Source organism: Hemiscyllium ocellatum, chromosome 47 (genome assembly GCF_020745735.1).
Source record: "Hemiscyllium ocellatum isolate sHemOce1 chromosome 47, sHemOce1.pat.X.cur, whole genome shotgun sequence".
Lineage (NCBI taxonomy): Eukaryota > Metazoa > Chordata > Chondrichthyes > Orectolobiformes > Hemiscylliidae > Hemiscyllium > Hemiscyllium ocellatum.
In genome coordinates this window covers 10,654,382-10,680,878 of record NC_083447.1, presented here as the reverse complement: position 1 = coordinate 10,680,878, position 26,497 = coordinate 10,654,382, and the positions used below count along the sequence as shown (strand labels likewise).

The window sequence follows — 26,497 nt, the reverse complement described above, 5'->3', positions numbered from 1 at the left end:
TGATGCTGCCTGCCTTGCTGTGTTCCTCTCCCTCCTGATGCTGCATGCCTTGTTGTGTTCCTCTCCCTCCTGATGCTGCCTGCCTTGCTGTGTTCCTCTCCCTCCTGATGCTGCCTGCCTTGCTGTGTCCCTCTCCCTCCTGATGCTGCCTGCCTTGCTGTGTCCCTCTCCCTCCTGAGACTGCCTGCCTTGCTGTGTCCCTCTCCCTCCTGATGTTGCCTGCCTTGCTCTGTCCCTCTCCATCCTGATGCTGCCTGCCTTGCTGTGTCCCTCTCCCTCCTGATGTTGCCTGCCTTGCTGTGTCCCTCTCCCTCCTGAGACTGCCTGCCTTGCTGTGTCCCTCTCCCTCCTGATGTTTCCTGCCTTGCTGTGTCCCTCTCCCTCCTGATGCTGCCTGCCTTGCTCTGTCCCTGCCCCTCATGATGCTGCCTGCCTTGCTATGTCTCACTCCTTCCTGATTCTACCTGCGTTGCGGTGTTCCTCTTCCTCCTGATGCTGCCTGCCTTGCTGTGTTTCCTCTCCCTCCTGTTGCTGCCTGCCTTGCTGTGTCTCTCTCCCTCCTGATGCTGCCTGCCTTGCTGTGTCCCTCTCCCTCCTGATGCTGCCTTCCTTGCTGTGTTCCTCTCCCTCCTGTTGCTGCCTGCCTTGCTGTGTCCCGCTCCCTCCTGATGCTGCCTGCCTTGCTGTGTCCCTCTCGCTCCTGACGCTGCCTGCCTTGCTGTGTCCCTCTCCCTCCTGATGCTGCCTGCCTTGCTGTGTTCCTCTCCCTCCTGATGCTGCCTGCCTTGCTGTGTCCCTCTTCCTCCTGATGCTGCCTGCCTTACTGTGTGCGTCTCCCTCCTGATGCTGCCTTCCTTGCTGTGTTCCTCTCCCTCCTGTTGCTGCCTGCCTTGCTGTGTCCCTCTCCCTCCTGATGCTGCCTTCCTTGCTGTGTTCCTCTCCCTCCTGATGCTGCCTGCCTTGCTGTGTCCCTCTCCTTCCTGATGCGGCCTGCCTTGCTGTGTCCCCCTCCCTCCTGATGCTGCCTGCCTTGCTATGTCCCACTCCCTCCTGATGCTGCCTGTCTTGCTGTGTTCCTCTCCCTCCTGATGCTGCATGCCTTGCTGTGTCCCTCTACCTCCTGAGACTGCCTGCCTTGCTGTGTCCCTCTCCTTCCTGATGCTGCCTGCCTTGCTATGTCCCACTCCCTCCTGATGCTGCCTGCCTTGCTGTGTCCCTCTCCCTCCTGAGACTGCCTGCCTTGCTGTGTCCCTCTCCCTCCTGAGACTGCCTGCCTTGCTGTGTCCCTCTCCTTCCTGATGCTGCCTGCCTTGCTGTGTTCCTCTCCCTCCTGATGCTGCATGCCTTGCTGTGTTCCTCTCCCTCCTGATGCTGCCTGCCTTGCTGTGTTCCTCTCCCTCCTGATGCTGCCTGCCTTGCTGTGTCCCTCTCCCTCGTGAGACTGCCTGCCTTGCTGTGTCCCTCTCCCTCCTGATGTTTCCTGCCTTGCTGTGTCCCTCTCCCTCCTGATGCTGCCTGCCTTGCTCTGTCCCTGCCCCTCATGATGCTGCCTGCCTTGCTATGTCTCACTCCTTCCTGATTCTACCTGCGTTGCGGTGTTCCTCTCCCTCCTGTTGCTGCCTGCCTTGCTGTGTCCCTCTCCCTCCTGATGCTGCCTGCCTTGCTGTGTCTCTCTCCCTCCTGATGCTGCCTTCCTTGCTGTGTTCCTCTCCCTCCTGTTGCTGCCTGCCTTGCTGTGTCTCTCTCCCTCCTGATGCTGCCTGCCTTGCTGTGTCCCTCTCCCTCCTGATGCTGCCTTCCTTGCTGTGTTCCTCTCCCTCCTGTTGCTGCCTGCCTTGCTGTGTCCCGCTCCCTCCTGATGCTGCCTGCCTTGCTGTGTCCCTCTCCCTCCTGATGCTGCCTGCCTTGCTGTGTCCCTCTCCCTCCTGATGCTGCCTGCCTTGCTGTGTTCCTCTCCCTCCTGATGCTGCCTGCCTTGCTGTGTTCCCCCAGCGTACTGATGTTGCCTGCCTTGCTGTGTCCCTCTTCCTCCTGATGCTGCCTGCCTTGCTGTGTCCCTCTCCCTCCTGATACTGCCTGCCTTGCTGTGTTCCTCTCCCTCCTGATGCTGCCTGCCTTACTGTGTGCGTCTCCCTCCTGATGCTGCCTTCCTTGCTGTGTTCCTCTCCCTCCTGATGCTGCCTGCCTTGCTGTGTCCCTCTTCCTCCTGATGCTGCCTGCCTTACTGTGTGCGTCTCCCTCCTGATGCTGCCTTCCTTGCTGTGTTCCTCTCCCTCCTGTTGCTGCCTGCCTTGCTGTGTTCCTCTCCCTCCTGATGCTGCCTGCCTTGCTGTGTCCCTCTCTTTCCCGATGCTGCCTGCCTTGCTGTGTCCCTCTCCCTCCTGATGCTGCCTGCTTTGCTGTGTCCCTCTCCCTCCTGTTGCTGCCTGCCTTGCTGTGTCTCACTCCCTCCTGATGCTGCCTGCCTTGCTGTGTCTCACTCCCTCCTGATGCTGCCTGCCTTGCTGTGTTCCCCTCCCTCCTGTTGCTGCCTGCCTTGCTGTGTCCCTCTCCCTCCTGATGCCGCCTGCCTTGCTGTGTCCCTCTCGCTCCTGATGCTGCCTGCCTTGCTGTGTCCCCCTCCCTCCTGATGCTGCCTGCCTTGCTGTGTTCCTCTCCCTCCTGATGCTGCCTGCCTTGCTGTGTTCCCCCAGCGTACTGATGTTGCCTGCCTTCCTGTGTCCCTCTTCCTCCTGATGCTGCCTGCCTTGCTGTGTCCCTCTCCCTCCTGATACTGCCTGCCTTGCTGTGTTCCTCTCCCTCATGATGCTGCCTGCCTTGCTATGTCCCCCTCTCACCTGATGCTGCCTGCCTTGCTGTGTCCCTCATCCTCCTGATGCTGCCTGCCTTACTGTGTCCGTCTCCCTCCTGATGCTGCCTTCCTTGCTGTGTTCCTCTCCCTCCTGTTGCTGCCTGCCTTGCTGTGTCCCTCTCCCTCCTGATGCTGCCTGCCTTACTGTGTCCGTCTCCCTCCTGATGCTGCCTTCCTTGCTGAGTTCCTCTCCCTCCTGATGCTGCCTGCCTTGCTGTGTTCCTCTCCCTCCTGATGCTGCCTGCATTGCTGTGTTCCTCTCCCTCCTGATGCTGCCTGCCTTGCTGTGTCCCTCTCCCTCCTGATGCTGCCTGCCTTGCTGTGTCCCTCTCCCTCCTGATGCTGCCTGCATTGCTGTGTTCCCCTCCCGCCCGATGCTGCCTGCCCTGATCTGTTCCCCTCCTCGTGACGCTGCCTGCCTTGCTATGTTCCTCTCCCTCCTAATGCTGCCTGCCTTGCTGTGTCCCTCTCCTTCCTGATGCTGCCTGCCTTGCTGTTCCTCTCCCTCCTGATGCTGCCTGCCTTGCTGTGTCCCTCTCCTTCCTGATGCGGCCTGCCTTGCTGTGTCCCCCTCCCTCCTGATACTGCCTGCCTTGCTATGTCCCACTCCCTCCTGATGCTGCCTGCCTTGCTGTGTCCCTCTCCCACCTGATGCTGCCTGTCTTGCTGTGTCCCTCTCCCTCCTGATACTGCCTGCCTTGCTATGTCCCACTCCCTCCTGATGCTGCCTGTCTTGCTGTGTTCCTCTCCCTCCTGATGCTGCATGCCTTGCTGTGTCCCTCTCCCTCCTGATGCTGCATGCCTTGCTGTGTTCCTCTCCCTCCTGATGCTGCCTGCCTTGCTGTGTCCCTCTCCCTCCTGATGCTGCCTGCCTTGCTGTGTCCCTCTCCCTCCTGAGACTGCCTGCCTTGCTGTGTCCCTCTCCCTCCTGATGTTGCCTGCCTTGCTGTGTCCCTCTCCATCCTGATGCTGCCTGCCTTGCTGTGTCCCTCTCCCTCCTGATGTTGCCTGCCTTGCTGTGTCCCTCTCCCTCCTGAGACTGCCTGCCTTGCTGTGTCCCTCTCCCTCCTGATGTTTCCTGCCTTGCTGTGTCCCTCTCCCTCCTGATGCTGCCTGCCTTGCTCTGTCCCTGCCCCTCATGATGCTGCCTGCCTTGCTATGTCTCACTCCTTCCTGATTCTACCTGCGTTGCGGTGTTCCTCTTCCTCCTGATGCTGCCTGCCTTGCTGTGTTTCCTCTCCCTGCTGTTGCTGCCTGCCTTGCTGTGTCCCTCTCCCTCCTGATGCTGCCTGCCTTGCTGTGTCCCTCTCCCTCCTGATGCTGTCTGCCTTGCTGTGTCCCTCTCCCACCTGATGCTGCCTGCCTTGCTGTGTTCCTCTCCCTCCTGATGCTGCCTCCCTTGCTGTGTTCCTCTCCCTCCTGATGCTGCCTGCCTTGCTGTGTCCCTCTTCCTCCTGATGCTGCCTGCCTTACTGTGTGCGTCGCCCTCCTGATGCTGCCTGCCTTGCTGTGTCCCTCTCGCTCCTGATGCCGCCTGCCTTGCTGTGTCCCTCTCGCTCCTGATGCTGCCTGCCTTGCTGTGTCCCTCTCGCTCCTGATGCTGCCTGCCTTGCTGTGTCCCCCTCCCTCCTGATGCTGCCTGCCTTGCTGTGTTCCTCTCCCTCCTGATGCTGCCTGCCTTGCTGTGTTCCTCTCCCTCCTGATGCTGCCTGCCTTGCTGTGTTCCCCCAGCGTACTGATGTTGCCTGCCTTGCTGTGTCCCTCTTCCTCCTGATGCTGCCTGCCTTGCTGTGTCCCTCTCCCTCCTGATGCTGCCTGCCTTGCTGTGTCTCCCTCCCTCCTGATGCTGCCTGCCTTGCTGTGTTCCTCTCCCTCCTGATGTTGCCTGCCTTGCTGTGTCCCTCTTCCTCCTGATGCTGCCTGCCTTACTGTGTGCGTCTCCCTCCTGATGCTGCCTTCCTTGCTGTGTTCCTCTCCCTCCTGTTGCTGCCTGCCTTGCTGTGTCCCTCTCCCTCCTGATGCTGCCTTCCTTGCTGTTTTCCTCTCCCTCCTGTTGCTGCCTGCCTTCCTGTGTTCCTCTCCCTCCTGATGCTGCCTGCCTTGCTTTGTCCCTGCCCCTTCTGATGCTGCCTGCCTTGCTGTTCCCCTCTCCCTCCTGATGCTGCCTGCCTTACTGTGTCTCTCTCCCTCCTGATGCTGCCTGCCTTGCTGTGTTCCTCTCCCTCCTGTTGCTGCCTGCCTTGCTGTGTCCCTCTCCCTCCTGATGCCGCCTGCCTTGCTGTGTCCCTCTCGCTCCTGATGCTGCCTGCCTTGCTGTGTCCCCCTCCCTCCTGATACTGCCTGCCTTGCTGTGTTCCTCTCCCTCATGATGCTGCCTGCCTTGCTGTGTTTCTCTCCCTCCTAATGCTGCCTGCCTTGCTATGTCCCCCTCTCACCTGTTGCTGCCTGCCTTGCTGTGTCCCTCTCCCTCCTGATACTGCCTGCCTTGCTGTGTTCCTCTCCCTCATGATGCTGCCTGCCTTGCTGTGTTTCTCTCCCTCCTAATGCTGCCTGCCTTGCTATGTCCCCCTCTCACCTGATGCTGCCTGCCTTGCTGTGTCCCTCATCCTCCTGATGCTGCCTGCCTTACTGTGTCCGTCTCCCTCCTGATGCTGCCTTCCTTGCTGTGTTCCTCTCCCTCATGATGCTGCCTGCCTTGCTATGTCCCCCTCTCACCTCTTGCTGCCTGCCTTGCTGTGTCCCTCTCCCTCCTGATGCTGCCTGCCTTACTGTGTCCGTCTCCCTCCTAATGCTGCCTTCCTTGCTGTGTCCGTCTCCCTCCTAATGCTGCCTTCCTTGCTGTGTCCCTCTCCCTCCTGATGCTGCCTGCCTTGCTGTGTCCCTTTCTCTCCTGTTGCTGCCTGCTTTGCTGTGTCCCTCTTCCTCATGATGCTGCCTGCCTTGCTGTGTCCCTCTCCCTCTTGATGCTGCCTGCCTTGCTGTGTCCCTCTCCATCCTGATCCTGCCTGCCTTGCTGTGTTCCACTCCCTCCTGACGCTGCCTGCCTAGCTGTGTCCCTCTCCCTCCTGATGCTGCCTGCCTTGCTGTGTCCCTCTACCTCCTGCTCCTGCCTGGCTTGGTGTGTCCCTCTCCCTCCTAATGCTGCCTGCCTTGCTGTGGTCCTGTCCCTCATGATGCTGCCTGTCTTGCTATGGCCCTGTCCCTCCTGATGCTGCCTGCCTTGCTGTGTCCCTCTCCCTCCTGATGCTGCCTGTGTTCCTATGGCCCTCTCCCTCCTGATGCTGCCTGCCTTGCTGTGTCCCTCTCCCTCCTGATGCTGCCTGCCTTGCTGTGTCTCACTCCCTCCACAGTTCTTTGTTTCATATTGTGCGGTTGACTCTTAACCTCCCTCTGAAATGGCCAAGCCAGAGCCACTCAGTTTCAAGGGGCAATTCGGGATGGGCAGCATATGCTGGCCATGCTAATGTCCCATGCAGTCTTAAACAAAAGCACCACCATCTCCCTCTCTCTGTCGCTCATTCTTCCTCTCTCTCTTTCTTCCTATCTCTCTTTCTCCCTCCCTCTCCCAGGCTGCCTGCTGGGTTGTGATTATAAAAACAATCCAGATTTAGCAGCTGAGCCGTTCTAATTCGAAATGCCTGGATTAAGAACTGGTTCTGCCCCAGGCACTCACTCCAGTGCACTGCACTGCCTCACAGTTCACACCAGCATCATGCTGAAACTGAACTGAATTCACCAAATGCCTGGGGAATGAAAGGGTCGGCTGTACATAACCGTCCATGAGTTTACCCTGGCTGTGACAACGGAGAGTGGGAGGCGTGGGGCAGAGATGGTTGCTGAGACTCATTGTATTGAAACTTCAGTGTGAATTGCTTGACCTGGGATTATGTGTAGGACAGTAACAGGAAGACTAGGCAAATGCAGAACCTGTGATTAAGGGGTGACGTAGTAGTTCAGTGGTTAGCACTGTTGCCCCACAGCGCCAGGCACCCGGTTTCGATTCCAGCCTTGGGTGACTTAATGTGTGGAGTTTGCACATCTTCCCCGTGTCTGCGTGGGTTTCCTCCGGGTTCCTCTCACAGTCCACAGATGTGTAGGTTAGGGTGGATTGGCCATGCTAAATTACCCCATAGTGTTCAGGGATGTGCAGGTTAGGGTGGATTGGCCATGCTAAATTACCCCATAGTGTTCAGGGATGTGCAGGTTAGGGTGGATTGGCCATGCTAAATTACCCCATAGTGTTCAGGGATGTGTAGGTTAGGGCGGATTGGCCATGCTAAATTACCCCATAGTGTTCAGGGATGTGTAGGTTAGGGTGGATTGGCCATGCTAAATTACCCCATAGTGTTCAGGGATGTGTAGGTTAGGGTGGATTGGCCATGCTAAATTGCCCCGTAGTGTTCAAGGATGTGTAGGTTAGGGTGGATTGGCCATGCTAAATTACCCCATATTGTTCAGGGATGTGTAGGTTAGGGTGGATTGGTCATGCTAAATTACCCCATAGTGTTCAGGGATGTGTAGGTTAGGGTGGATTGGCCATGCTAAATTGCCCCGTAGTGTTCAAGGATGTGTAGGTTAGGGTGGATTGGCCATGCTAAATTGCCCCATAGTGTTCAGGGATGTGTAGGTTAGGGTGGATTGGCCATGCTAAATTGCCCCATAGTGTTCAAGGATGTGTAGGTTAGGGTGGATTGGCCATGCTAAATTACCCCATAGTGTTCAGGGATGTGTAGGTTAGGGTGGATTGGCCATGCTAAATTGCCCCATAGTGTTCAGGGATGTGTAGGTTAGGGTGGATTGGCCATGCTAAATTGCCCCATAGTGTTCAAGGATGTGTAGGTTAGGGTGGATTGGCCATGCTAAATTACCCCATAGTGTTCAGGGATGTGTTGGTTAGGGTGGATTGGCCATGCTAAATTGCCCCATCGTGTTCAAGGATGTGTAGGTTAGGGTGGATTGGCCATGCTACATTGCCCTGTAGTGTTCAGGACATGCAGGCTGGCTTGGGAAATACAGGGTTATGGGAATTGGATGGGCTGAGGTTCGATGGGCTGAATGGCCTGCTTTCATGCTATTCGACCTAGAAAACCTGGTACTCTCTGCGCAGGCGTTTATAACAGAGCAAGGGTCTTTAATCCCTTGGAAGGGACGGGAGCTTTGATTTTAACGTGGAATAAAATGTACACCTTGGAATGTAACCTTTGGTTGCGTTCACTCCGGCCTGGAGGTGGGATGGTCTTGATGTTAGTCACTTGTCATTTGGTGCTTTCAGACTGCACCTTGGAATTAGAACAAATTCTAACCGGTTACTGGTTACTGTGTTTCAACCAAGGAAGTCCTCAGTTGGAGCTAACCAGGAGTTCCCTCTCCTTTCCTGACCCAGCGCTCCTTTAATCCTTCGGCTCCTCACACATCTCACTGTTGAGTATCGATGGTCATCCTGTAACTGGTGACTTTATGCGCAGACTTGCTCTGTCCAAAAATAAAAACTGCCTTGTATTCCCCCCCCAATGTTTATTAAAGCACGTCAGGACATACCACAGGGAGAGGTACAGCGCAGAAACAGGCCCTTCGGCCCACCCTGTCTATCCCATCCAACAAACACCAAACGACACTAATCCCATTTCCCTGCACTTGGATCATAACCTGCTGTGCCCTGGCATTCGAAATACTAATCCAGCTGATTTTTAAACATTGCCAGTGTCTCTGCAGCTGTATTCTATTGACAGCCAGTGCCACTGGACTGTATCCCAGTGAGAATCAGTGCCAGTGGAACTGTACCCCAGTGAGAGTCATTGCCAATGGAACTTTTTCCAAGAGAGAATCAGTGCCAGTGGAACTGTATCCCAGGGTGAGTGTCATTGCCAGTGGAACTGTATCCCAGTGAGTGTCAGTGCCAGTTGAACTGTATTCCAGGGTGAGAGTCATTGCCAGTGGAACGTTATCCCAGTGAGAGTCATTGCCAGTGGAACTGTATGCAATTTTCTCTTCACAAAATAAGATAAGGTTTATAAAACTATGAGGGGCATGGAGAGGGTGAACAGCAGGTGTCTTTTCCCTCGGGTGGGGGAGTTCAGGACTCGGGACGTATTTTTAAGGTGAGAGGAGGAAGATTTATAAAGGACATGAGGAGCAACGTATTCACTCAGAGAGTGTTTATACACTTCTAGGGTACCATTATAATGTTTAAAAGACATTTAGATAAGTAGATGAACAGGAAAAAGTCACACGACACCAGGTTATAGTCCAACAGGTTTATTTGAAATCACAAGCTTTTGGAGCTCTGCCCCTTCATCAGGTATAGTCCGATGACGTTCCGAAAACTTGTGATTTCAAACAAACCTGCTGGACTATACCCTGGTGTCATGTACTTTCTGACTTAGTGCACCCCAGCGCAACACTGGCCGCTCCACCTCATGAATAGGAAAGGATTGGGGGGGGGATATGGCTCAAGCACAAGTAGGTGGGACTGGTTTCGTTTGGGATTATGGGTCAGCAGGGACTGGATGGAGCGAAGGGTCTGTTTCCGTGCTGTATGACCCTGTCCCTTCTGTGTCCAGCAGTTTCTCTCACACTCGCTCCCTCACTCGGTCCTCTGGAATAAGTGCCTGTTACCATCGGAGTGTTTAAAATGCCTTTTAGCTCAATGGATTTTCTTTTTAAACAAATGAGTCTCGGATTGCATTACAAAATAATGATTCAGCTGAAACAGTCCCCAGATGCTTGCTGTCGACAGCCTGGCGAGAGTCCATGACAGATGGGGTCCTTTGGGAAACGGACTGAGATTGAGGCGAGGTGTAATATCGAGGGGGATGATGATGCTGACACTGCCGTGAAGCCAGCTTTCAGACTCTTCCCATTGTTATCCACAGGGGGCTGGAATTCCAGGAAGTCAGTCGGGAAAACAGGATAATCTTCCATTCCTTGGGATACTGCAGTGACAGCAGAAGCGCATTCACACACACACACACTCACTCACACACTCACATCACACACACACATGCACACTCACACAGACACTCACACACACACAGGCAGATGTTTTTCAGACATTGCCAGTGTCTCTGGAGCTGTGCCCCAGTGAGAGCCAGTGCCACTGGAACTGTATCCCAGTGAGAGACATTGCCAGTGGACTGTACACCAGTGAGAATCAGTGCCACTGGAACTGTATCCCAGTGAGAGTCAGTGCCACTGGAACTGTATCCCAGTGAGAGCCATTGCCAGTGGACTGTACACCAGTGAGAATCAGTGCCATTGGAACTGTATCCCAGTGAGAGCCAGTGCCACTGCAACTGTATCCCAGTGAGAGACATTGCCAGTGGACTGTACGCCAGTGAGAATCAGTGCCATTGGAACTGTATCCCAGTGAGAGCCAATGCCACTGGAACTCTATCCCAGTGAGAGACATTGCCAGTGGACTGTACGCCAGTGAGAGTCAGTGCCTGTGGAACTTATCCCAGTGAGAGTCATTGCCAGTGGAACTTATCCCAGTGAGAGTCAATGCCAGTGGACTGTACACCAGTGAGAGTCAATGCCAGTGGACTGTACACCAGGGAGAGAATCAGTGCCAGTGGAACAGTATCCCAGAGTGAGAGGGTTTCAGAAGGGAAATTGAAAGCAGAAATTGCTGGAAAAGCTCAGCAGCATCTGCCAGAGAGCAATCCGAGTTACTGTTTCGGGATGAGTGACCCTGCCTCAGAACTGGCTTGAGGGGAACAGGCTTGTCAGGGCACTGAGGATTGAGGGGGGCATGACTGGAGGGAGCCAGTATACGCCCAATGGGCTGCATGGCCTCGTGCTGCCCTAGATTGGGTTGGGATATCTGGTCGGCATGGACGTGTTGGACCGAAGGGTCTGTTTCTGTGCTGTACATCTCAGTGACTCTAACAGCTTCTTCCCTGCTGTTATCAGACCCACATGTATTACAGGTGATGATTCTCTGTAGCTGTGACACTATATTCTGCATGGTGCTATTACCCTGATGTACTCACGTAAGGTAGCATTTGTCTGGATAGTGTGCAAAACAGTACTTTTCACTGTATCATGTGACAACAGTAAATCAAACTCATCACCCCAGCCACTGGTATCCTGCCTACTGCTTTGACCAGTGGGCCACATCTACTTTACCCTGCAGATGTGGAGGAGCCAGTGTTGGACTGGGATGGGCAAAGTTAAAAATCACATGACACCAGGTTATAGTCCAACAGGTTTGTTTGGAAGCACTAGCTTTCGGAGCGACGCTCTAACCACCTCATGAAGGAGTGGCGTTCCGAAAGCTAGTGCTTCCAAATAAACCTGTTGGACTATAACCTGGTGTTGTGTGATTTTTTTTAACTATACCCTCCAGAAGCTGAGAGCATTGCGGGGATTGACCTCAGGCAGTCATCAATTGAGTATTGTGGGCGGCACGGTGGCACAGTGAGTTAGCACTGCTGCCTCACAGCGCCAGAGACCCGGGTTCAATTCCCGACTCAGGCGACTGACTGTGTGGAGTTTGCACGTTCTCCCCATGTCTGCGTGGGTTTCCTCCGGGTGCTCCGGTTTCCTCCCACAGTCCAAAGATGTGCGGGTCAGGTGAATTGGCCATGCTAAATTGCCCGTAGTGTTAGGTAAGGGGTAAATGTAGGGGTATGGGTGGGTTGCGCTTTGGGGGTCGGTGTGGACTTGTTGGGCCCAAGGGCCTGTTTCCACACTGTAAGTAATCTAATCTATTCCAGGGTTTCACAGGGCACCAGTGGGAAGTTGGCTTTCGAGTTTTCCTGAATTTAATCTAGATGGAGGCAGGAAGTCTTTGTCCTCTGTCCCATCTGATTCAGCCACTGCCCATCTTGAGGCCCACAGCCCTCCAGAAATGGCAGCTCCTTGCCAGGGTTTCAGTCGAAGCCAGTTGGGTCATCACTGACAGTTGGTGGTTGTGTTTCTTCCCTTTGAGGTCAATGACGCCGCCTTAAAATGGGTTCTTCAACGTCATGGGTCAGAGTGGGTCAACAATCTGAGCTGTCCTCTCTGAACCTAATCCCATCCCAAGGGTGAACTCTAATGGCTTCTCCTTGTCTTCTAGGCACCACAGAGCGGGTATGTCTGATCCAGGGGACGGTGGAGGCGCTGAACGCAGTGCACGACTTCATCGCCGAGAAGGTCCGAGAAATGCCCCAGAATGTGGGCAAGACTGAGCCAGTCAACATTCTGCAACCTCAGACCAACGTGAACCCAGACCGCATCAAGCAGGTGAGCGTCAGGGACTTACTGCCATTCAGAGGCTGTTTACATCCAGGTCACAAAGGAGAGGGAGCGAGAAAGAGGGGGAGAGAGAGAGAGACAATGACAGAGGAGGGAGGGGAGAGGGAGGGAGGGACGGGGGGGAGAGGAAGGGGGAGAGAGAGAGAGAGAGAGAGAGAGAACAAGAGGGGGGAGAGACAGAGAGAGAGAGCAAGAAGGAGGGAGAGAGAGAGAAAGAGCGTATGTGAGAGAGAGAGTGTGTGTGTGAGAGAGAGAGAGTGTGTGTGTGAGAGAGAGAGAGAGAATGTATGTGTGTGTGAGAGAGAAAGTGTGTGTGTGAGAGAGAGAGTGTATGTATGAGAGAGAGAGTACCTGCGTATGTGAGAGTGTTTGTGTGTGTTAGAGAGAGAGTGTGTACGTGTATGTGTTAAAGAGTGTATGTGAGTGTGTGAGAGAGAGAATGTGTTTGTGTATGTGTGACAGTGTGTGTGAGAGAGAGTGTGTGTGCACGTGTGTGTGAGAGAGATGTTTGTGAGGTGCGTGCTTGTGGATTGAGGAATGCACGTATGTTTGTGCTTGAAGAATGCATTTGTGTTTGGATGGATGTGCATTTGTGTGTAAGTATATATGTCTGTGTGTGACTGAGGTGTGTATGTGTATGTATATCTTAGTTTCTTTGAAATGTGTGAGAAATGTGTATATGTGTGTGTGCATGTGTGTATACGTGCATATATGTGTGTCTGTGTATGTGTGCATCTGTGTAAAGATATGTGTGAGACATGTGCATGTATGTGTATATGTGTATGTGTGTCTGTGTGTGTGTGTCCGCGCATGTGTGAATGTGAGTGTGAGAGTGGGTGTGTATATGTGTGAATGTGTGAGAGAGTGTGTGTGAGTGAGTATGTATATGGGTGTGTTTGTATGTGTATGTATGTGTGCCTCTGTGTGGGTGAGAGGGTGTGTGTGTGTGACTGTGTGTCGGTGTGTGCGTGCCTCTATGTCTGTGTGTGTGCCTCTGTGTTTGTGTGTGTGTGAGAGTGGGCGTGTATGTGTGTGAATGTGTGAGAGTGTGTGTGTGAGTGTGTATGTATATGTGTGTTTGTATGTGTATGTATGTGTGCCTCTTTTTGTGAGTGTGTGTGTGCCTGTTTGGGTGAGAGTGTGTGTGTGTGCGCGCTTCTGTGTCTGTGTGTCGGTATGTGTGTGTGTGTGTGTGTGTGTGTGTGTGTGTGTGTGTGTGTGTGTGTGTGTCAGTGTGTGCATGCCTCTGTGTCTGTGTGTGTGCCTGTGTGTGTGTGTGTGCCTGTGTGCCTCTGTGTCTGTGTGTGCCTGTATGTCTCTGTGTCTCTGTGTGTGCCTGTGTGTGTGTGTGTGTGCCTGTGCCTGTGTCTGTGTGTGTGCCTCTGTACGTCTCTGTGTCTGTGTGTGTGCCTGTGTGCCTCTGTGTCTGTGTGTGTGCCTCTGTGTGTATGTGTGTGCCTGTGTGCCTCTGTGTCTGTGTGTGTGCCTCTGTGTGTGTGTGTGTGCCTGTGTGCCTCTGTGTCTATGTGTGTGCCTCTGTGTGTCTCTGTATTTGTGTGTGTGCTTGGAAGTAGACTGGAATGATGAGGATGTGAACCCTGGGCTGGTTGTCCTTGAGACTGAAGCTGAAGTAGATTACTGAGGGCAGTGTTTTAGAGAGAGTTTTACACAGTGTCTAATCCACAATGTTGTTGAAACAGGTTAGAAAGAGTCCTGTTCTGAATCGTGTGTAAGAACACTGGCTCCGGGGGATATACGCCATTCCCCGGAATTGGTTTTCCTTGTGCTGGGGAAGGGGATTGGTCAGACACAGTGTGATTGTGACTCAATGGACGTGGGGGCAGAGAGGGCTGGTCTGTTTCTGAATAGGGTGATCGGTTGATTTGTTCTTGGAATGTCAGCATCACTGGCAAGGCCTGAAATTGTTGCCCATCCCTAATAACCCTCCAGCCACAGAGTGGCTAATGGTGCCATTTCAGAGGGCAGTTAAGAATCAACCCTATCAGTGTGGACTTGGAGTCACATGTCAGCCAGACCAGGTTAGGACGGGAGATTTCTTTCACTGAAGGGTATTAGTGAACCAAATGAGTTTGGCATCAATCTGGCAAATCCATTTTAGGACATAGGAAGAGGATTAGGCCATTCAGCCACTCGAGCCTGTTCCGGCCTTCAGTGAGATCAGGACTGATCTCTGGCCTCACTCCATATACCTGCCTTTGGCCCCCTATCCCTCCACACCGCTGCTTAGCAACAATTTATCTCTCTGAAATTTAACATTAACAACTCCTCGGGTATCCCCATTCCAAACCTCTTCCACCCTCTGTGCGTCAAAGTGCTTCCTGAATCCTCTGGGCCTAATTCTCAGACTCCGCTCCTGGTTTGAAAATCCCCAACCAGTGGGATTGTCTCTTCCAGTTAATATCTGAAGATTTCAATCAGATCAGATCAGATCAGAAGAGTGCAGCATCGGAATAGGCCTTTTGGCCCACTAACCCTGTACCAACACATAATGGCTTCCCAAACCAAGAACCTTTTGCCTCGACGCTGTCCCTATCCCTCTACTCCCTGCCTATTCATGTATCTGTGAAGACGCCTCTTAAACTTTGCGATTATATCCCGCTCCACCACCACTTCGATAGCACATTCTGGGCACTTACCACCCTCTGTGTAAAAAAAAACCCTTTCATCTCTTAAACTAACTCCCTTTGACCCACACACCCTAGTCATTGACACTTCGACCCTGAGAAAAAGACTCTAACCGTCCATTCTATCTGTGCCTCTCATAATTTTGAAAACCTCTATCAGCTTGCCCCCCTCCCAGCCTCTGACGTTCAAGTGAAAACTAACTGTGTCATAGCTAAAGCCTTCCAAACAAGGCATCATGCTGGTAAGCCATTTCTGCACCCCTTCCAAAGCCTCTTTCTGGTAGTGTGGCAGTCAGATCTGTACACGATATTCTGAACGTGGCCGGACTGAAGTTCGACACAGCAACAACATGACTTGCCAATGTTTTCCCCTGACCAAGCAAGCTATCTACCTTCTTGACCATGTGTGTTGCTACTTCCAGGGAACTAGATCCCTCTGTATGTTAACGCCTGATTTGTATAACCACTCCTCATTTTTTTCCTCTGCTCCCTCCAAGGCTAGAGTATCCCTTCTGGGGTGTGGGGCCCAGCAGGGGTGTTGATGTGTCGCCATAGTCTTACCAGCCCATAGGGGCTGCACTCCCATTACAGAGAGAAGCGACTGGTGCTGATTTAACCTGAGGGCCACCAGAGCTCAGGTGAGGGGAGAGGTTGAGAAGGAGAGTTCTTCATGGTAACCTCAATCGGTGATGGGAACTGAACCCACACTGTTGGCATCACACTGCTCCTTAAACCGACCATTAGCCAACTGAGCTAAACAACTTCCCATGGGGCTCATTGTATTCCAAGTGGGGTTTTGTGTCACTGCAGGACAACTTCTGCATCCTTGCGCTCTCTTGAGAAAGACCTTTATTCCGTTAGCTTTCTCGATTATATGTACACTTGTTTGTGGCATTTTAATGAGCGTCATGAATGAAACTAGCAATCTGATGAATTTTAAATGTTTTGGTGGGATTTGAACCCCGGAATTTAATTGAGATAAATGTGAGGTGTTGCATTTTGGTAAGGCGAATCAGGGCAGGACCTGCATACTTAATGGCGGGGCCCCGGGGAGATTTGTTGAACAAAGAGACCGAGGGTTGCGGATGCACAGTTCCTGAAGGTGGAGTCGCAAGTAGGTTAGATTACTTACAATGTGGAAACAGGCCCTTCGGCCCAACAAGTCCACACCGACCCGCCGAAGCACAACCCACCCATACATTTGCCCCTTACCTAACACTACGGCCAATTTAGCATGGCCAATTCACCTGGCCCGCACATCTTTGGACTGTGGGAGGAAACCGGAGCACCCGGAGGAAACCCACGCAGACACAGGGAGAACGTGTAAACTCCACACAGACATTGCCTTGAGGCAGGAAATGAACCCGGGTCTCTGGCGCTGTGAGGCAGCAGTGCTAACCACTGTGCCACCATGCCGCCCACGGTAGACAGGGTAGTGAAGGAGATGGTATGCTTGCTTTTATTAGTCAGTGCATTGAGTATTGGAGTTGGAATGTCATCTAATTGGTTGGTTGGTTAGGCCATTTTTGGAATACAGTGTTCTATTCTGATCTCCCTGTTATAGGAAAGATGTTGTGAAACTTGAAAGGGTGCAGAAAAGATTTACAAGGATGTTGCCGGGGTTGGAGGGTTTGAGCTACAGGGAGAGGCTGAGTAGGCTGGGGCTGTTTTCCCTGGAGGGTTGGAGGCTGAGGGGTGACTTTATAGAGGTTTATAAAATCATGAGGGACATGGATAGGGTAAATAGACAGGGTCTTTTCCCTGGGGTGGGGGAGGCCAAAACTAGAGGGCATAGGTTTAGGGTGAGAGGGGAACGATTTACAAGGGACATGAGGGATAGCTTTTTCACGCAGAGGGTGGTGCGTGTGTGGAATGAGGAAGTGGTGGAGGCTGGTACAATTACAACATCTGGATGCGTTCATGAATAGGAAGGGTACAGAGGGATGTGGGTCAGATTGGAATGCTGGGAGGCAAGGATGAGTTGGGGTCGGAAGGGGTCTGTTTCCATGCTGTATGAGTCTGTAAGGGATTGAAGGGAACAGGAAGAAAGTAGGAACAGGGGGCTGAGTTGGCAGATCAGCCACGATCACATTGAATTGGGTAGCAGGCTCCATGGGGCCGAATGGCCTGCTAACTGCTCCTAATTTCTCCGTCTCACCCGTCTGTCTCCAATTCCTGTCGCAGGTTCTCATGAGATTTTCAAAGCAGATCACCACAGAACAAGCAAACACTATCCAAACCATAAAATCCGGGGGAACGGGTCAGCGGTACGTTGCTAGGCAACTGCCTCTTGTCGACTCAGGCAATGAAGCATCTTCATTCGCAATGATTCAGATTCAGTCGTGGGATAAGGCTGAGCAGATAGAGCCAGAATTTAGAAAGTTAAAAATCACATAACACCAGGTTATAGTCCGACAGGTTTATTTGGAAGCACTAGCTTTCGGAGCGACGCTCCTTCATCAGGTGGTTGTGGAGTGTCTGTGACATTAACTGGTTCACGGTGTCTCTGACAGAGTCTGGACTCAGTGTTTGTCCCAGTGTCTAAACTCAGTGTCCCTGACAGTGTCTCCACAACCACCTGGTGAAGGAGCGGCGCTACGAAAGCTAGTGCTTCCAAATAAACCTGGTGGACTATAACCTGGTGTTGTGTGATTTTTAACTTTGTCCACCTCAGTCCGGCTCCTCCACCTCAGGATTCAGGAGAATGCGGGGCGATCTCATTGGGTGTGTGTGCAGAAGTGGGGAAAGATGTTCCTTTTTGTGCGAGAGACGGAGAAAACCATTTCAGAATGAAGGCTCCTCCCGTCTAAGGTGGAGATGAGGAGACTCATATTTTTCCTCTCTAGACTCCTGTGTGAAATCCTCTTCCACTCAAAAGGCTGAATACATTCAAGGCTGATTTTATTTTTTGTCAGGCGGCGGGGGGCGGGGTGGGGTCGAGGGGTCAGGCAGGAAATCGGAGTTCAGGCAACATTGAGTCAGCTTTAATCCATGGAGATTCAGACTAGGCCCGAGGGGCCTAATTGACCTGGTTTTCCTCCTTTGTAAGAGAGGGATGGCTGCAGGAAGAAGAGGAAATACCCTCTCGAGCTAACGGGACAACCCCACGTGGCGGTCAGAAGGGAAGCAAGGCAGGATGGAAAGGATTAGTTCCACTGCTGCCTTTGATTTCCTGCTCCACGTTCCCTCGGCTCTCATTTTCCTCTTGGAGGTGTCACTGCCTCTGGGCGGCACGGTTTCCCCCTCAAGTCCCCAGTCGCAAGAAGTTGTTCAGCAACACACCGCCTCCCCCCCGCCTCCCCCATCCCCCTGACAGGAAGTGACCATTAGGAAATGGTATCTTCTATCTAGGGGCAGTCGTGAATGGAGCTTCTCCGGTGGGGAGGTCCCGGGTCATTTCCTCTCCCCAGGGGAAGCGCTTCTCTCGGAGCAGTCCACAGGGGATTGAACTCCGAGAGCGGATAAGCTGCAAAATCCAACAGTCACTTCATTTCTGTCAGCGCTTCATTCCGTTTCATGAAGGATAATCCATTCCCTAGGATTGGGTCTGGATCGAGTAGGGGGTGAGGGGGAGATAGCTGAGGGCTATCGTGTGTTTTTTTTTAATCCCTCCCTGTTGTTTCAAGAAATGAGGCTCAGAACCAGGCCACTCGGCCTGACCAATCCATGCTGGCCCCTGTCTGCACGGCCTACTCCCACCCCCTCCCGTGTTCCTTTCTGCTATTCTTTCACAGAGTGTGGGCATCGCTGGCGAGTTCCACAGTTGTTACCCGGCCCCTACATTGCCCCTTAAACTGAGAGGCTTGCTCAGGCTGTTTGAGGGGACAGCTAAGAGTCAGCCACATCGCTGTGGGTCTGGAGTCACATCTCCGCCAGACCGTGTATGAGGATGGCAGATGAGCCAGATGAGGTCTCTACAGCAGTCGGTGAGAGTTCTCACCAAGTTGCTTTTTGAGAGCAGCTTTCAATTGAAGATTTATTTAGTGAATCTGCGCTGAAGTATTTCACCAGTGGTGTTCACCTATGGGGTGGCACGGTGGCTCAGTGGTTAGGATTGCTGCCTCACAGCACCAGGGACCCGGGTTCGATTCCACCCTCGGGCGACCGTCTGTGTGTGGAGTTTGCACGTTCTCCCCGTGTCTGCATGGGTTTCCTACAGGTGCTCCGGTTTCCAAAGATGGGTAGGTTAGGGTGGATTGGCCGTGCTCTAAATTGCCCATAGTTTCCAGGGATGTGCAGGCTAGGTTGGTGTTATAGGGATAGGGATAGGATATGGGGGCGGGTCTGGGTGTGATGTCCTTTGGAGGGTCAGTGTGGACTCGATGGGCTGAATGGCCTGCTTCTACACTGTAGGGATTCCATGATGCAATGACTCTCAGTCAGCACCTTCCAAACCTGCTTCAATCTAGAAGGAATCTTTATTCAAGTTTTCACCACCAGGAAGAAAGGAAACACCCGAGTGGCCAGTGACAAGCAGTGCCCTTCTCAGAGGGTAATACTGTGTGATCAAACAGTGAAGGGGAGGGCAGGGATTAAATCAAAATAGAGTTGGAGGGGGAAATAATGCTCTCCACTCCCTGCGGCGCCCACCTCTCAATCTAGAAGGACAAGGGCAGCTGATACATGGGAACCCCACCCCCTGCAAGTTCCCCTCTGTGCCAATCACCATCCTGGAAATATATCGCCGTTCCTTCACTATCGCTGGGCCAAAATCCCGGAATTCCCTCCCTCAGGGCATTGTGGGTCAACCTACAGCACACGGACTGCAGCAGTTCAAGAAGGCAGCTCATCCCCACCTTCTCAAGGGGCAACTAGGGACTATTAAAAGAGAAACCTATTGAGGAAGCAATGGCCTGGTGGTATTATCGCGGGATTGGATCCAGGTAATGTTCTGGGGGACTTGGGTTTAAACGCTGCCGTGGTGGAATTGTGAATTCAATTAAAAATCAAAAGTTAAGAGGGAATCCATTGTCGGAAAAGCCCATCTCATTCACCAATGTCCTTGAGGGAAGGAACTCTGCCATCCTTACCTGGTCTGGCCGACATGTGACTCACGGCAGTGTGGTAGACTCTTAACTGCCCTCAGGGATGGGCAATAAATGCTCGTCTAGCTATCTGTGAATGAATTTTGAAAAAAAAAGGAATTTGCAAGGGTTTGGTGAAAACAATACAGGAGAATTTGGAGAGATGGTGTGCACATGATGGGCCAAATGGCCTCCTCCCAGGCCATGAGATTTCAGCGATTTTTCTCAGTGAAAACCTTTGCTGTGGCAATATCCGTGCACACCAGGCACTGCAGTGAAAGCAGAGTGCAGAAGGTAGCTGTACCATCTCTCCCAACAGCAGCGTCCCACCGTATTGCCCGTAGAACAAAGAACAAAGAAAATTACAGAACAGGACCAGGCTCTTCTGCCCTCCAAGCCTGTGCCAATCCAGATTCTCTCTCTCAACTTGTCGCCTATTTCCTCAGGATCTGTATCCCTCAGCTCCCTGCCCTTTCCTGTATCTGTCTAGCTACATCTCAAATGGCGCTGTCGTGCCCAACTCTACCACCTCCGCTGGCAAGGTGTTCCAGGCACCCACCACCCTCTGCGTAAAGAACTTTCCACACATATCTCTCTTAAACTTCTCCCCTCTCACTGTGAACTTGTGACCCCTAGTAACTGAGTCCCCCACTCTGGGAAAAAGTTTGTTGCTATCCGCCCTGTCTATACCTCCCATGCCGTGACTTCAATCAGGTCCACCCTCAACCTCTGTCTTTCTAAAGAAAATAATCCTAATCTACTCAACCTCTCTTCAAACCAGGCAACATCCTGGTGAACCTCCTCGACACCCTCTCCAAAGCATCCACAGCCTCTAGGTAAGGTGGTGACCAGAACTGTATGCAGTAATCGGCGCTGCGGTTAATGTGCCGGGAGGAGGTTGTGGCATTGGCGCAGGGCTTTGCCGATGAACTTCCCCGCCATCCCCTGACCCCACTCTAGATGATGCACTCTCCCACAATCAGTCTCCCTCCACCCCAGTCCTCTGCCAGCTCTCGATCTGTTTTACAGAGGCGTGGAGCAGCAGCCACTAGACCATTCTTTCAGAAAGTTTCCGACGGATTTCCAGCCCCTCCCCAAACCCCCCTCGATTGATCTCCCACGAGCCAAACTCTTCCCCCACACCCCATTCCCGAGTCCTCAACACCTTCGCCCACTTCATCCCGGCTCCCTCCCAACCCTGCATTTGCGTGGCGCTTTCACCAGCCGTTTGAGTCAAGCCCCCCACCCCCTACCCCTAGCTTATTTTGATGCACGTTTCCCCTCAAGCAGGGCTGTTCCCCAAAACGGGGCTGGTGGGACCCCCCCGAGCGAGGTCAGGAGGCTGAATGTTGGGGAGGGTGAGATCCAAAGTGCACATGAGGCCGAGATCGACACGCGATCCGTCGGGGAATCAAGGTTTAGGGGAAAGGGCAAGAAAGTGGACGTGAGGGATGTCAGATCAGCCGCCATCCTATCTCATGCAGGCTCGAGGGGCTGAATGGCCGCCTCCTGTTACTATTTCCTACCCAGCACTGACTGTTGTAAGTGAATGCAAGAACAACAAACGAGCAAACAAAAAATCTAAGCAGGCCTAACGGGCCCTCTTATGGTGCAGTCCCTGAACTAGGAGACCCGAGGGGCTGAATGGCCTCCTGTTCCTATTGCTTCTGGTCTTATGCAGTATTGATTGTCATGAGTGAACACAACAACAAGAAACAAGCAAAGTTTGCACCTCACGTTCATTTTCTTTGATTAATAGAGATTCTAGATTTTTATTAGTTTCTGAAAAGATTATTGTAATTATATTATAACAGATTAGAATGTTTCAATTTCTCTCATATCTATAACATGAAAATGTCTGGTTTCGTTTCTGGCATTAAGTAATAATTCACTTGTGATATTTAAGACAAAATTCATGCGCTTTTTTGATGAGGAAAGGGCAGTGAATTTCCTGCAAGTTCCTATTAATTCCGAGAAGATTGTATTGAATGGTATAGCAGACTCAAGGGGCTGAATGGCCTCCTCTTCATCCTATTTCTTATGATGCACTGAGCTTTGTAAATGAATGCAAGAACAACAAAAAAAAAAGACCCACAGGGTTCTCTTGTGGTGCAGTGGTAGTGTCTCTACCCCTGAGGACAGAGGGGCTGAATGGCCGCCTACTCTTCCATTGCTGATGGCCTTAAGCAGCAGTGACTGTCCTAAGCGAACACCACAACAAAAAAAAATGCAAAAAAAAATTAAGCAGACCCATGGGGGCCCTCTTGTGGTACAGTAGTAGTGTCCCTATCCCTGAACCAGGAGGCCCAAGGGGCTTAATGGCCTCCTGCTGTTCCTGTTTCTTATGATTGTCTGTGGGGTGTTCAGAGGGAGTTACGACAGCTATGCTCCAGTTCTAACAGCTCAGGTCAGGGGTCAGGGAGGCAGTGTTTGGGTCAGGGACACAGCTCAGGTCAGGGGTCAGAGACACAGCTCAGGTCAGGGGTCAGAGACACAGCTCAGGTCTGGGGTCAGGGATACAGTGTTTTGGTCAGGGACACAGCTCAGGTCAGGGGTCAGAGACACAGCTCAGGTCAGGGGTCAGATACACAGCTCAGGTCTGGGGTCAGGGATACAGTGTTTCGGTCAGGGACACTGAACTCGGGTCAAGGGTCAGGGACACAGCTCAAGTCAGGGGTCAGAGACACAGCTCAGGTCAGGGGTCAGGGAGGCAGTGTTCGAGTCAGGGACACAGCTCAGGTAAGGGGTCAGAGACACAGCTCAGGTCAGGGGTCAGATACACAGCTCAGGTCTGGGGTCAGGGAGGCAGTGTTTCGGTCAGGGACACTGAACTCGGGTCAAGGGTCAGGGACACAGCTCAGGTCAGGGGTCAGCGACACAGCTCAGGTCAGGGAGGCAGTGTTTGGGTCAGGGAACACTGTGCTCAGGTCAGGGGTCAGGGATGCAGCGCTTGGGTGTCCCTGATCCCTGACCCAAGCAGTGCACCAGCCCCCAGCTCTAACTGAAGTGGGTGGGGTAAGGGTCACAAATTTTAAGCCTTGGGGCCACACTGGGAAGCTCTTGCCCTGTGGTAAGTAAAACAAAAGGTCACCAGACCCATTCCTAGGGTGAGGGGATCACTCGTGTTTGTGTTATTCTTTCTTAAAAATACCCATTCAGAGATGTTATTACACAGCTCTGGAACAGGTGGGACTTGAAACCAAGCCTCCTGGTTCAAGGGTTGGGACACTACCATCGTACCACAAGTGGGCCCATGGGTTTGCTTATTTATTTTGTGTTTTATTTAACCTATTTTCCTAATTAATCTGTGTTATTACATACCTCTGGAGCAGGTTGAAAGGCCAAATATTTGCTAAACGTTGGATGGTCAGGAAGTGTCCAAGGTGACCCGATCAGGGTCAGAGATAAAAATCACAGGCCCACATGCAGATCCTCACCCAGATCCCTCCTGACCCCTGACCTGAACTCGGATGTTCCTGACTCCTGACCCGAGCACAGTGTCCCTGACCCCTGACCCAAGCATAGTGTCTCTGACCCCTGACCTGAGCACTGCATCCCTGACCTGATCTGAGCTCAGTGTCCCTGACCCCTAACCTGAACAGTGTCCCTGACCTAAAATGTCCCTGACCCCTGGCCCGAGCATAGTGTCCCTGACCTGAGCTCAGTGTCCCTGACCCCTCATCTGAAGTGTTCCTGACCTCTGACCTGAAGTGTACCTGACTCCTGACCTGAGCTCAGTGTCCCTGACCCCTCACCTGAAGTGTTCCTGACCCCTGACCTGAACAGTGTCCGTAACCCCTGACCGGACCTGAAATGTCCCTGAGCCCTGACCTGATCTCAGTGTCCCTGATCCCTTGCCTGAAATGTCCCTGACCTCTGACCTGAAGTGTACCTGACCCCTGACCTGATCTCAGTGTCCCTGACCCCTGACCTGAAGTGTCCCTTTTACTTAAATTTCCTCATGGGTTTCACTGGCTAGCCCAGCGTTCGTTGCCCGTCTCTCGTTGCCCATCCCTTGAGCAAGTGTTGGTGAGCTGCTTAAACCATTTGAATGTGCTCCATTTAAACACTCTGTCCGTGTCTTCAGCTGCCTCAGCCCCAAACTCTGGTATTCCCTGTTCCGCCTTTTCCCCTCACTTTACCTTTTTACGGACTTCTTTAAAAATGACCTCTTTCACCAAACGATTGGTTATTTGAGCTCCCATCTCTTTATATGATTCGCTGTCATAGGTTGTTTGAAATGGCTTCCTTTCTTGTGGACACTTTATGAAAGGGTGAGACACAACCATTACACGAGTAATCGAAATGGGGGGTGCTATGGGTTCAAACCCCACCACAGGGACTAGTGTGATTTAAGGTCAGTAACTAAAAGCTGGTACACATTCGGTTCTTGCAGCACAGTGGTAGTGTACCCACCTCTGAGCTGAGAGGCTTGGGGTTCAGTGGTAGCATCCCCACCTCTGAGCTGAGAGGCTTGGGGTTCAGTGGTAGCATCCCCACCTCTGAGCTGAGAGGCTTGGGGTTCAGTGGTAGCATCCCCACCTCTGAGCTGAGAGGCTTGGGGTTCAGTGGTAGCATCCCCACCTCTGAGCTGAGAGGCCTGCTTCAGAAATGTGTCATAAAATCTCTCGACAGTTTGATCAGGAAATATTGGAATTGATGAAAGGTTTACTGCCCTTTCCCTACTAGATATTTTTTCTTCAAAACTTTTGTTGAATTATCTTAAATATCACAAGTAAATTATTAATTGAGACCAGAAACAAAGGCAGAGACTTTTTCATATTCGGGATGCAAAAAGAATCTGAAGCATTCTATGTTTGTTATATCAGTTTTTGACCTTATTGTGTCTCTCCATGTTGGATGAGGTTAGGCCACTTTAGGAATACCGTGCTCAATTCTGGTCTCCTTCCTATCGGAAAGTTGTTGTGAAACTTGAAAGGGTTCAGAAAGGATGTTGCCAGGGTTGGAGGATCTGAGCTACAGGGAGAGGCTGAACAGGCTGGGGCTGTTTTCCCTGGAGCGTCGGAGGCTGAGGGGTGACCTTATAGAGGTTTATAAAATCATGAGGGGCATGGATAGGATAAATAGACAAGGTCTTTTCCTTCTGGTTGGGAAATATCCAGAACTAGAGGATATAGGTTTAAGGTGAGAAGTGAAAGATATAAAAGAGACCTAAGGGGCAACTTTTTCACACAGAGTGGTGTGTATATGGAATGAGCTGCCAGAGGAAGTGGTGGAGGCTGGTACAATTGCAACATTTAAAAGGCATCTGGATGGGTATATGAATAGGAAGGGTTTGGAGGGAGGGATATGGGCCAAGTGCTGGCACATGGGACTAGATGAATTTTGGATATCTGGTTGGTATGGACGGTTTGGACCAAAGTGCTGTACGTCTCTAAGACTCTATTACCGTCATTGTCTCAGAAACTAAAACAGTCGGTTCCGCTATAACGCATGTTTCTTCAAATTGGTTTTAACGCAGCTGAAGAATTTAGACCGTTATTTGTCGAACGCACACTTCCCTATATCGCGTTTCCAGCCCCATGGTGTGGCTATTGCGCGACTTTCTTACAACGTGAGTTTGCACGAGAACAGAACTACCATGTTTTTCCAGAACCAATTGTATTCACCTTAAGTCCCCACAGCACAGAGAGATTTATAATTTTGAGGGATGATGGGGAGTTGGTGATATTCCTCACTGATCTGATATCATCATACATCCCTACACTGTGGAAGCAGGCCATTCAGCCCATTGAGTCTTCAGCAACCCTCCGAAACGCATCCCACCCAGACTCACCATCACGAACCCCCAACCCTATCCCTGGAACTCTACATTTCCCATAGCCAACCCATCTGGCCTGCATATCCTTGAACACTATGGGCAATCCATCCTAACCAGGGCATCTTTGGACTGAGAGGAGACTCACGCAGACATAGGGAGAACATGCAAACTCCACACAGACCGTTAGCCAAGGGTGGAATCGAACCTGGGTCCCTGGCACTGTGAGGCAGCAGTGCTAACCACTCAGCCATCGAGCCACCCTCTGGGGGGAAGAGGGCGTTTGTCGGTCTGGGAAGAGAGGCCTTGGCCTAGTGACCAATTGCAAACCACCAGTCACTCGACAGCGATAAACAGCAATCTCCTCCTGTTGTGGTCTCAGCGGCTCCCTCCTCAGCTCATACGTGTACAATAGCATCGGCCCTGCGTCCCATTGTCCGCTCAGAGCTATATTTAGGAGGCGGGTGCTGTGTGTAGGCCTTTGGGAGAGGCCACGTTTGGGATTCTGGTAAGCAGCGAACTTGAAGAGCAAGTGCAGGAGTTGCTTTGTAAAGTGATAAGGCCATCCCAGCAGTGTCTGATCTTATCTAGCCTTGAGACTTGTTTACACAGGCTTTTGTGGGCTGATAAAGTCTAAATTAATGGTCCCCCATGTTTTCTGTGTGTGTGAGACAATCACTGCTGTGTAGAAAGGTCTTTCTATCTCCTCACAGAGACAGTGCTCCAAGGAGGGGATGCTGTAGGGAGCTGATATCTAAAACAAAACCTGACCTCATTCTTTAGGAAATGTCAATCGCGTTTCCAGAATCTCCTGTTAACCCCTTCCTCCCCAAATATTTCCATCTTCGATTGATGAGAACGCTTGCTAGGCATCAGAGTTTATAACCACTCTCTTCCTTCCTCAGTCTTATGGAATTAAATGCCCACAGTTTGCCCAATGAGCCCACACAGACCCTCT

The 26,497-nt window shown here is 52.1% G+C and overlaps 1 protein-coding gene across 1 annotated transcript in view; it reads left to right on the top strand.

Moving 5' to 3' along the window:
- LOC132836702 (RNA-binding protein Nova-1-like) overlaps positions 1 to 26,497 on the top strand; it is a 226,212-nt gene that overhangs the window by 160,480 nt on the left and 39,235 nt on the right. Inside the window, exon 3 of the mRNA XM_060856107.1 lies at positions 11,913 to 12,079. Coding sequence (XP_060712090.1) covers positions 11,913 to 12,079 — 167 coding nt within the window. The remainder of the gene's footprint in view (positions 1 to 11,912; positions 12,080 to 26,497) is intronic.